Raw genomic sequence first — 11883 nt, forward strand, 5'->3', positions numbered from 1 at the left:
CATGCTTTGGATAATGTTATTTTGTAAATAAAGTAGTAAATTGTGTTTTTTTGCACAAGCAAAGCACTCATGTCGCTTCATAAAATTGAGTTTAAGCCACAGGAGTCACATGGAGCACTTTAATGATGGCTTTTTCGTACCTTTCTGGACCTTGGAGTGGTAGTTGTGTTGGATCTCTATGAAGGGACAGAAACCTCTCAGACTTCATCAAAAATATCTTAATTTGTGTTCCGGAGATGAACAAAGGTTTTACAGATGTGGAATGACACAAGGTGAGTAATTAATGACAGAATTTTCATTTTTGTGTGAACTATCTCTTTAAGGCCCGTTCACATCAAGAACGATAACTATAACGATAAGCGTATCAGTTTATACACAAACTCACTATATCGATCTGGTTATTATTAACACGCAGTTTTGTCGTGTGTCGCTTTAAATGCTCGCGCTCTAAAAGCATGATGGATTCTGATTGGCTGTCAATGTTTTCATCCGCTGGAAAAAATAAATATTTCTGAAAGTGATTCCATCCATATTGTTTCAATATGCCGTTATCGTTATAGTTATCATCATTGTTTGAACGCACCTTTACTGGGACACTGAGCTCAGCAGAAGTTAATGCAGTCAGATATTAACGGAGTGATAGAGCCTCACTGACCTGTTTACCAGAAGACATCTGAAGACATGTCTGCTCTGAAGAAGACCACCAGACCACCATCAGCTGAGGAAGAGACTCGCGACAATAAACGGGTGAAAAACACACAAGTCATATAAAAATGTTATCAACTGAAAATTTATTGGTAAGGTTCCATTTGTTGACATCACACATTTTTTGATAGCCTGTTGCATAAAAGGGTTTATCTATTATCTTAATGATAAATACTTTTTTAGGCGTTATGTCTTACAAGTGTAGTTAAAAGTGCATGATATAAATATGTGAATTTTTTTTTTTTTTTTTTTGCGATGTAAAACTGTTTATTTATTGTGTATTTATTATCTATTTCGTTTTGGTCAGTGATGGCAATGGGTATTATTAACATAAAAGGAAAAAAAATGGAAAAGAAAGTAGAATAATCGAAGATATACTGCGAGAAAGAAAATTTGTGTCCTTAAAAATGTATTTATTGTATAATTAAATTGAAAGACATAATACAGTATAAAAACATCTTAATGTTAATTCCAAAATGTACTAATACATTATTAATATCAAAAGATGTATTTTTTAATATTTACCTGACCTGAGCATGACATTTGTATTAACTATTAATATTATTTAATGCATTAACAACATGAAATTTTATTGTAAAATATATGTTTTTGGAAAGAAAAAGAAAGAAAAAATTATTTGATCTGATACAGCATAATTTTATATTAAACATTTACATTAAAATGTTAAAATTATGTGTTTATATACATATAATCTTTTATAAAAAATATTTTAAGAAAAAGTTTTTTCTTCATTTATTATTAGTTATGAAGATATGGAAGTTTATGTAAATGTACGCAGATATTGTTATTTTATACTTATGCTTTCTTTCAGTATCAACTTTGACTCAGATGTTTCTCCTAAAATAAAATTATTAATAATAATAATAAAATATGAAATATCATTATAAAATATTAAAATATATAAATATTAATATAATATGTAATACTGTATTTTATATTTGTTTATTAATTTTAATTAGCCTAGTGAAATCAAGGAAGTAAAAACAGATACAAATGAGTAACTGTTTGTCATCCAGTAAGAGTACAGAGATATAAAATGAATGTGAAGAGCTGCTCAGATCAAATGAAAAGTATATCATTATAATTTTAAACATCACATCTTTCCTTTCACAGGGGATGAATATGAAGAAGGTTCTGGATTTGAGTTCTGGAGACTCTCACAACGCTGGAGTGAAGCCAATAACCTTTGTTAGACAGGTCTGACGTTTTGTTAATTGTTGCTTAAATAAGTGATATATCGAACATATGGTTATGGCAAGCCGTTCTGACTTTTATTCATTCTCAGGAATAGATAATATCAAGAATTCTTGATATCAACAATTCAATTTTTACTAGTTAAACTGCTAATTTTTGATATCAAGAATTACATTTCTACTAGTAACAAAGTTAATTTTTGATATCAACAATTCAATTTTCACTAGTTAAAATGCTAATTTTTGATATCAAGAATTTATATTTGCACTAGAATTCTTGATATCTGTAATTGTATTTTTACTAGTGAAATGTCACCAAAGGCTGCCATTCAAATTCAATTGTTGATATCAAGAATTGATTTCTTACTAGTTGAAATTCCAATTTCACATATCAGAAATACAATTCTTACTATAGTAAAAATAATTTTTGATGTCAATAATTCAGTTGTCACTAGTTGAAATGTCAGTTCTTGATAACAAAAATTGAATTGGTACTAGTAAAAATGTTAATTTTTGATATCAATAATTTGATTTTCACTAGTGACAATGTTAGTTTCTGATATCATGAATGTGATTGTTACTAGTAAGAAAGCCATTTTAGATATCTGAAATTATGTTGATATCAGAAATATATTTTCAGATATCAAAAATGACAATTTTTACTAGTAGCAATTCAATTATTGATATCAAAAATTATGATTTTTACTAGTAAGAATTGTATTTCTGATATGTGAAATTGGAATTTCAACTAGTAAGAAATCAATTGAATTTGAATGGCAGCCTATGGTGACATTTCACTAGTGAAAATACAATTACAGATATCAAGAGTTTTTACTAGTGGAAATTCAAATGTTGATGTCAAGAATTAAAATTGTTACTAGTGGAAATGTAATTCCTGATATCAACAACTGAATTGTTGATATCAAGAATTCATATCCTGAGATGTGAATAAAAGTCAAAACGGCTTGCCATATATACTGGCTGAATTACAAATGAGCACAATGTGTCCTGCACTTTGGTTTTGTAGAGCAGAACGTCCCGTTATAATCGTCCTGCGATGAGGTCAACATGAAAGCTGACTCTGTTCACTCTCTTAAACTGTAAATGATTGATCAGTGTATGTTAACATGCAACATCCCTTTCTTTTAAATCAAGTCACGTTTCTTTTCGTCTTGCTGTTTTGTCTCTGAAACCCGTCTCACTGCAGAAGTAACTGTGCATTAAATGGCGTTTGATGTCGACTTGTTTCAGGTCATAGCCGGATGTTTGTATCCCAGTCTCCTGCAGAGCGACGCTCTTCCTCCTGACGCTCGTCTCAGAGCTCAGATGTTACTCCGTCACTTTGATGGAGGCAGTATCGGTGAGATTGTCTTTGTGTGAAATTGTGATAGTTATAATATATATTACATGCACACTACACCTCAAAAGTTTGGGGTCAGTATGATTTTTTACTGTTTTTGAAAGAAGTCTCTTCTGCTCACCAAAAATACAGCCACTGTCTACTAATGCTGTCATGTGACCTGTGATGCTCACAATGTGATTGGCTGTCTGGTCGTTTCACTCTTCAGGTTCGTACACTGATTCATGTGGATCGATGTACGTGAGAAACACTATAGCAGAGTCCATTTCTTTGCGGGACGGAGGCGTCCCATCGAGTCCAGAGCAAGTGTTCATCACTGTTGAGACCCAGAGGGGTTTGATGGTACGATCCAGAACCATTCGTTTATGTTTTACGTGCTTCATTTGATTAGAGACATGACTGTGCGCAGGTGATGATGCGACTGCTGTGTCAGTCAGAGGGCGTGTCTGCGGTTATGATCCCAGACCCCGCCCCTCACACTCTGGCACACCTCCTGGAGAGGATGGGCGTGGTTCCGGTGCCCTATCGGCTGCAAGAGCAGTGTGGGTGGAGCGTGGAGAGGGCGGAGCTTAACAGAGCCATCCAGGCGTCGAGAGGGCGGTGCTCTCCACGGGCAATTTATATCAGTAACCCCGGCGACCCTACAGGTACGGGACAATATAATTAAGTTTAATTAAGTAATTTTGCGATTCTTCTTGGTCATGTGACGCATTTAACAGTGTTAAATTTAAAAGGTCAGTGTAATTATATGCTTACAAAACATAAGCACACTTCAAGTTAATTTTATTAAGTATACTTAAGTAAATTTCAAGTATATTATTCTGTAGTAAGTATACTAATATCCATGCATTAGTAGTATACTTGGAAGTGTACTATTTTAATACAATTTGGGATTAAATTGGCCCACTTTTAAAATACTAAGTATACTACTTTAAGTGTAAAACTTTGAGTAGTTTACAACTATGTGTTTCATTTCAACTTTAATACAAGTGAACTTATATGAATACTAATAGCTTACTAGTTAAATATTTGTAGCACATTTTTAGTTTATGAAAGTACACTTTGCAGTATACTACTACTAGTATATTATACTGCAAGTAAACTTGTTTTCTTTTCATACTTAAGACATTTTGTAAAACTATGTGGAAAAGTATTTAATATGCTACTAAAACAAAAGTGTAAACACAACTACTAGCCAAGTATACTAAGAATACTTAAGTATATCTCAATCAAAAGATTGAGAACAAGTGTAAGCCAAAAATACTTAGACTTTTCTGTCAGTAAGTCAAATGTACTTGAGTGTAATTTTAAGTATATTTCTGAGAAGTACATAAAAAGTAGACTGAAAGTTTAAAAGAAGTATACTAATGCACACTTAAATAAACTTCTTTAAAGGTGATATTCCAATGAAAAATACCATAGTGTCACCACAAAGTTTTTGTAAGTGAACTGATCAATTGTCATATAAATATTATACAGGGCACGTCCAGAGCAGGGAGTCCATCGAGGATGTGATTCGCTTCGCTGCCGACGAAGAACTTTTCTTGTTGGTCAACGAGGTGAGGGTTTAGAGTGTAATCTTCATTTTCTGGTTTGGTCATGTTTGTTTTCTTGGGAATTATGATTTTTATGTGTTGCAGGTTTATCAGAACACGGTTTTTGCGGACGGGTCAGAGTTTGTGTCCTATAAGCAGGTTCTGGCTGAGATGGGAGCCCCTTATTCTGAGACAGTTCAGCTGGCCTCGCTCCATTCGCTCTCAAACGGCATCATGGGAGAGTGAGTTTTTCAAGTCAATCTTTTATGATGTCAGAGCTGATAAAACCAAACTAAAATTGACATGGTTATCTTCTTACCTTTTTTTCTTTTACTAACATTTACTAACAATTTTACTAACAAAAACCTAACAATGTCCATTTTGGTTTAATGTTGAGTATTATGTTAGTCTATAACAGAGCTTCCCAAACTTCAGAGTGGTAAGGCCCCCCCAAAAACATAGCAAAAGCTCCACCGTGGCATTATTGAATTGACCAACTGTGAATTCCTGCTAAGCAACTGACATCAGTTTGAAAATAAGTAATGTATCTCACCTCGCTATAATGTGAAAAAATAATTTTTTTATATGTTTTATGTTTGTGTAATAAGGAGGGAAGAAATCACATTTCAGAACAATTAGAATATTTTAATTTTTTAAATTATTTTAATATCTTGATTTAGCCTATCCACGGCCCCCCTGCAATACCGCTACGGCCCACCGGGGGGCCGCGGCCCACAGTTTGGGAAGCACTGGTCTATAATGACTCAATTGCTCAATGTGTTTGATGCAGGTGTGGTTTCAGGACGGGATATATGGAGCTGGTAAACGTCGATCAAGCTGTAATGTTATACACTGAGGTTCTTCTGACAGGAGATTTGTGCCCCCCTGTGATTGGTCAGATCGCTCTTGATGTCATGGCTGATCCGCCCCATCCTGGAGAACCTTCCTACACTTTATACACACAGGTACATGCTAAAACACATTGTTTTATAAATTGTATTGTTTAATAATGTGATTTATTTTTAAGAATTGTTTAATAATATGATTATTGATTATTTAATATGATTAAATGAGTCCACCATTGTAAAGGAGTTTGCAGCTATGTGCTGATCAGGAAATTTTACTCGCCCCAGAGTGTCAGTAAAAACACATCACAGGATTCAGAATTTTCATCTTTACTTTGTATTTCTTTGCGTGTGTGGTCTGCAATAAACAGATGAATAACATATTACAATAAATAATCACAATATACATACATAATAGCAATTTACATGCCATTCTACATTCAATACAATCCTCAGGGTTTGTACTGTGCTACCGAAATTAACCGCTAGAGGGCGCATGAGGCCCATATATCAGGGATCGCGAATTCTCCATGACTGAGAAAAAGCTGCGTCATCATCATATTGGCAGAGCCACGGGAAAATACGACAAATATTATTAACTTGAAACTGATTAAAGTGTGTTAACATTGCACAAAGTAACCACAAGCAAGGAATAAAGGAAATACTAACTTAAGTAACTTAAATAACTTTGTATCTCTATTATATTTATGGCTTTAAATACAGCTCGAATGCTGAGATTATGAAGGAGATAAACAACTCGATAATTTACATTAAACAATGCTGTAACACAGCAGATAACTATACTAAAGAGCACAAATATGTAAACAAACTTACATTTTATCATGAACGCACACATATGAGGTAAACTTTGAAGGTTAAATGTAGGACGATGTGCTGCGTGTTCTGCTGGCTGACTGTTCAGGAAGTTTTCCTAGCTCGCCACCTAGTGTCCTTTCCAACATCACCAATAAGCTCGTCACTGATTGGTTAAGTCTCCTTCACAACCATGTTATTACTTAGTCCACTCAATTATTTTGTCTACCCTGTTATTACTTAGTTAGTCTACCCTATTACGTAGTCCTCTCTGTTTTTATTTTGTCTAACCTGTTATTGCTTAGTTAGTCCACCCTGTTATTACTCAGTCCATTCTGTTATTATTTTGTCTACCCTGTTATTACTTAGTCAGTTCACCCTATTATTACATAATCCACTCTGTTTTTATTTTGTCTAACATGTTATTACTTAGTCCACTCTGTTATTTTGTCCACCCCGATATTTCTTAGTTAGTCCACCCTTTTATTACTTAGTCCACTGTTATTATTTTGTCCACCCTGTTATTACTTAGTCAGTTCACCCTATTATTACATAATCCACTCTGTTTTTATTTTGTCTAACATGTTATTACTTAGTCCACTCTGTTATTTTGTCCACCCCGATATTTCTTAGTTAGTCCACCCTTTTATTACTTAGTCCACTGTTATTATTTTGTCCACCCTGTTTTTACTTAGTTAGTCCACCCTATTATTACGTATTCCACTCTGTTTTTATTTTGTCTAACCTGTTATTACTTGGCCCACTCTGTTATTTTGTCCACCTTGATATTACTTAGTTAGTCCTCCCTATTATTACATAGTCCACTCTGTTATTATTCTGTCTACCCTGATATTAGTCAACCCTGTTAATACTTACAGAACTGTTATTATTCTGTCCACCCTGTTATTACTTAGACCACTGTTATTATTCTGTCTACTCTGTTATTACTTGATTATTATTAATAATACATGTAATTATTTAGAATAGGATAGACTCTTTACAGACACAACTGTAAAGGACTGATTAAACATTATTTAATGTGTACAGTTAATATGTACATTTTAAATGTGTGTGTTTAGGAGGTGGCATCCAGACTAATGACTCTGAAGTGTAACGTTTCCAGGGCTGTCGAAGTCATTAATGATCTTCCGGGATTCAGCTGTCTGTCAGTTCAGAGTGGAATCTTCCTCTATCCGCACCTGACTCTTCCTCACTCAGCTGTGACACATGCACAGGTACAAACACATACACACACTCGTCACAGGGTTGCGATATAGTTAAATCCCAAAGGAAGATGCGTGATGCAGAATGAACGAGAAATAACACTTTTAATAAAAGAACGAGAACACAACTAACATAACTTTAATAAGAGACCAACAACTGAAGTCTTGGAAGCCGTTTACACGACACCATTTTCAACTAAAAATGTAAAAAAAATTTGTAAAAGAGCAGCTTGAACATTCTGTACAATATCATCTTTGTGTTCCTCGGAAGTCAGAAAGTGATACAAGTTTGGAATGACATGAGGGTGAGAGTGAATTCTTTCCTTAAGGTGTGTGTGTGTGTGTGTGTGTGTGTGTGTGTGTGTGTGTGTGTGTGTGTGTGTGCAGTCTGTGGGGTTGTTGTACAGCAGGAGGTTGTTGGAGGATCAGGGTGTGTGTGTCGGGTTCAGTGAAGATCACACACATTCACGGAGCTGCTGCCACTTCAGGTACAGTGACCTTTTTAGACATGCAGTCTACACACACATACACACACACACACACTCAACACCCTGTCGCCGTGTGTGTGTTTTAGGTTGTGTGTGCTGATGCCATCAGATGAACTGGAGGAGGCTCTCCGTCGCCTGCGATGTTTTCACTATCAGTTCCTCAAAGAATACTGTGAAATTACAATTAGTGCACCACAACAGAGCAATTAAATAACAGTTTAATTAATGCACAAATTCATATAAACCTACAGATGAAACTATACTTAAGTCATTTCTATTAGGCAGTATATTTTCATGTAAATCATGTTACTTGATGATATCATTATAAAATAGCAGCACAAACATTCTGGGATAATTTATGGTGTTAGTTTGATAAAATTACACAAATGAGTTTATTAAAATTAACATTTAAAAAAAGCGACCTCCTCATGTAACCGTAACTGTCAATTTTTTGTTAAGGTTTAAATTGTCAATTATAATTAATAAAGTTGAGAATATTTCTAAACATCTGTTATAGAAACTCTTCCCTTAAAGGGATAGTTCACCCAAAAATGAAAACACTGTCATCATTTACTCATTATTTCAAACCCGTAAGACCTACATTCATCTTCACAACACAAATTAAGATCTTTTTGATGAAATCTGAGATTTCTGTCCCTCCATTGACAGCTATGTAACTGACACTTTGAGTTCATAAAGAAATAGTAAAACCAATTTATATGAATCAAGTGGTTTAGTCCAAATTTTCTGAAGAGACTCGATCACTTTATATAATGAACAGATTGAATTTAGTCTTCTACACACATGAACATAGTGGTTGTGAAAGTAATTTATGTTCAAAGTTGAAGAAGTAGTGTATTTAATGTTCTTTGGTAATGTTTTACATATTGCTTCCTATCAAAATCACAAAAGTAATATTGTAATTGGTTGTATGAGAGATAGGAAATCATCCAATTTTTATACCACTTGTCCACCCTGTTATTATTTTTCCCACCCTGTTATTACTTAGTTAGTCCACCTATTATTATTTAGACCACTCTGTTATTATTTTGTCTACCCTGTTATTACTTAGTCCACTCTATTATTTTGTCTACTCTGTTATTACTTAGTCCACCCTATTATTATTTAGACCACTGTTATTATTTTGTCCACCCTGTTATTACTTAGTTAGTCCACCCTATTATTACTTAGACCACTCTATTATTTTGTCTACCCTGTTATTACTTAGTCCACTCTATTATTTTGTCCACCCTGTTATCACTTAGTTAATCCACTCTGTTTTTACTTAGTCCACTCTATTATTTTGTCTACTCTGTTATTACTTAGTCCACCCTATTATTATTTAGACCACTGTTATTATTTTGTCTACCCTGTTATTACTTAGTCCACTCTATTATTTTGTCCACCCTGTTATCACTTAGTTAATCCACCCTGTTATTACTTATTCCACTCAGGTATTATTTTGTCAACTCTGTTATCACTTAGTCCACACCATTATTATTTAGACCACTGTTATTATTTTGTCCACCCTGTTTATCACTTAGTTAATCCACCCTGTTATTACTTAGACCACTCTGTTATTATTTTGTCTACCCTGTTATTACTTAGTCGACTCTATTATTTTGTCCACCCTGTTATCACTTAGTTAATCCAAAATGTTATTACTTATTCCACTCAGGTATTATTTTGTCTACTCTGTTATTACTTAGTCCACCCTATTATTATTTAGACCACTGTTATTATTTTGTCTACCCTGTTATTACTTAGTCCATTCTATTATTTTGTCCACCCTGTTATCACTTAGTTAATCCAAAATGTTATTACTTAGACCACTCTGTTATTATTTTGTCTACCCTGTTATTACTCTATTATATTGTCCACCCTGTTATCACTTAGTTAATCTACCCTGTTATTACTTAGTCCACTCTATTATTTTGTCCACCCTGTTATCACTTAGTCCACCCTATTATTACTTAGACCACTCTGATATTATTTTGTCTACCGTTTATCACTTAGTTAATCCACCCTATTATTACTTAGACCACTCTGTTATTATTTTGTCTACCCTGTTATTACTCTATTATATTGTCCACCCTGTTATCACTTAGTTAATCTACCCTGTTATTACTTAGTCCACTCTATTATTTTGTCCACCCTGTTATCACTTAGTTAATCCACCCTATTATTACTTAGACCACTCTGATATTATTTTGTCTACACTGTTATTGCTTAGCCCACTCTATTATTTTGTCCACCCTGTTATCACTTAGTTAATCCACCCTGTTTTTACTTAGTCCACTCTATTATTTTGTCTACTCTGTTATTACTTAGTCCACCCTATTATTATTTAGACCATTGTTATTATTTGGTCTACCCTGTTATTACTTAGTCCACTCTATTATTTTGTCTACTCTGTTATTACTTAGTCCACCCTATTATTATTTAGACCATTGTTATTATTTGGTCTACCCTATTATTACTTAGTCCACTCTATTATTTTGTCTACTCTGTTATTACTTAGTCCACCCCATTATTATTTAGACCACTGTTATTATTTTGTCCACCCTGTCTATCACTTAGTTAATCCACCCTGTTATGACTTAGTCCACTCTGTTATTATTTTGTCCACTGTAATTACTTAGTCCACTCCATTAAGCAGTTTTCTTTACAATAATTTCATGAAAATATCAAAAATATACTAATAATTCAGTGACTTTGAAAATGTATTTGAGTATTAATAATATAGTACTAAAGTTAACAAAAATGCCTTCAGGGCATTTGTATCTGAAAACGAAAAATGTAAAATTAAGCATTTGTGAGAAAGTACAATTCATACATAGCCTAATGTATATTTTCTGATAATTTACTAACTGATATGCTTTTAAAGGCACAAAGGGACATGCGTTGTCTAAGAAAATGTACAAAATGCCCATAAATTAGAATCATAAATATTTTAAACTGTTGTTCATTTGTCCCTAACAGGGTGGACATTTCTGATCTACCATTTCATTGATTTTGTTTAATAAATGGTTAAATTTATTTACCCGAGCTTTACCAAAAATAAATTTTCAGATGTTTTACATCACTGTATGATTACACAAAAGTGTCGAGTTTGATTTTCTACATTTTTTGATGTCCAAAAGGCACCAAATACCAGGAATGACCCCTTCACATCTTTATTTTTATTATAGTTTGCATGGGTCCAATCGTGTGAATTTCTATCGTGTCCTTCAGCATGAGTCAGCTCTGAACCGTAGACAGGTGAAGAGCTCTGGATCATTGATCGGCACTGATGATGTCACAGCTGCACGGAGATCGGTGCCGTTTTAACGGTATTTTCTACATCTACATGCATGTGTCATGAGCGCGTATAACGCGTGAATGAGGGACTCGCGCGCGGAACATTCGCCTCTCCGCCGCATCAGTGCAGATTCGCCGTGCCGAACACGTCATCCCGGTTAGTAACGGTAGTACGGCAGCAGGATTCCACGCGCTCTGGATGTTTCCGTTCATCCGTGTGCTGCATCAGGGCGGGATGCGATTGACGGTCTGTGCGCTTCTGTTTCGCGTGTGTCGTGTCGGTTGATCGGTTAACGGAGCGAGGAGGAGTCTCCATCCCTCCCCCCTGCTCGCGCTCTTCCGTGTCTCTGCCGTGACTGTCCCTCGCCGTTAACGGGGTCTGCACCGGGGGTCCCGCGGC

General features: G+C 34.6%; 1 protein-coding gene across 3 annotated transcripts; it reads left to right on the plus strand.

Moving 5' to 3' along the window:
- Positions 1 to 623: 623 nt before the first annotated feature.
- gptl (glutamic--pyruvic transaminase-like) lies at positions 624 to 8408 on the plus strand. Of its 3 annotated transcripts, none has more exons than XM_067384508.1 (11): positions 624 to 747; positions 1840 to 1923; positions 3171 to 3279; positions 3488 to 3621; positions 3671 to 3926; positions 4759 to 4838; positions 4920 to 5056; positions 5605 to 5779; positions 7552 to 7707; positions 8083 to 8183; positions 8270 to 8408. In XM_067384508.1, the coding sequence occupies exons 1-11, from the start codon at positions 682 to 684 to the stop codon at positions 8391 to 8393; spliced, it is 1422 nt and encodes a 473-aa protein (XP_067240609.1). In that variant the 5' UTR covers positions 624 to 681; the 3' UTR covers positions 8394 to 8408. The 3 variants fall into 3 exon arrangements, with proteins under 3 accessions (XP_067240609.1, XP_067240610.1, XP_067240611.1); XM_067384509.1 differs by having other exon boundaries at positions 625 to 747; positions 3689 to 3926; XM_067384510.1 differs by having other exon boundaries at positions 674 to 797.
- Positions 8409 to 11883: the final 3475 nt, after the last annotated feature.

Source organism: Chanodichthys erythropterus, chromosome 4, assembly GCF_024489055.1.
Source record: "Chanodichthys erythropterus isolate Z2021 chromosome 4, ASM2448905v1, whole genome shotgun sequence".
NCBI classification, from domain to species: domain Eukaryota; kingdom Metazoa; phylum Chordata; class Actinopteri; order Cypriniformes; family Xenocyprididae; genus Chanodichthys; species Chanodichthys erythropterus.

What these genes read in the sequence shown, in the direction of transcription:
- gptl (XM_067384508.1), top strand. Translation starts at nt 682, where the DNA reads ATGTCTGCTCTGAAGAAGACCACCAGACCACCATCAGCTGAGGAAGAG. An exon ending in TAACCCCGGCGACCCTACAG is followed by an intron (nt 3,927 to 4,758) that starts GTACGGGACAAT and finishes AATATTATACAG; the next exon opens with GGCACGTCCAGAGCAGGGAG. An exon ending in CAGCTGTGACACATGCACAG is followed by an intron (nt 7,708 to 8,082) that starts GTACAAACACAT and finishes GTGTGTGTGCAG; the next exon opens with TCTGTGGGGTTGTTGTACAG.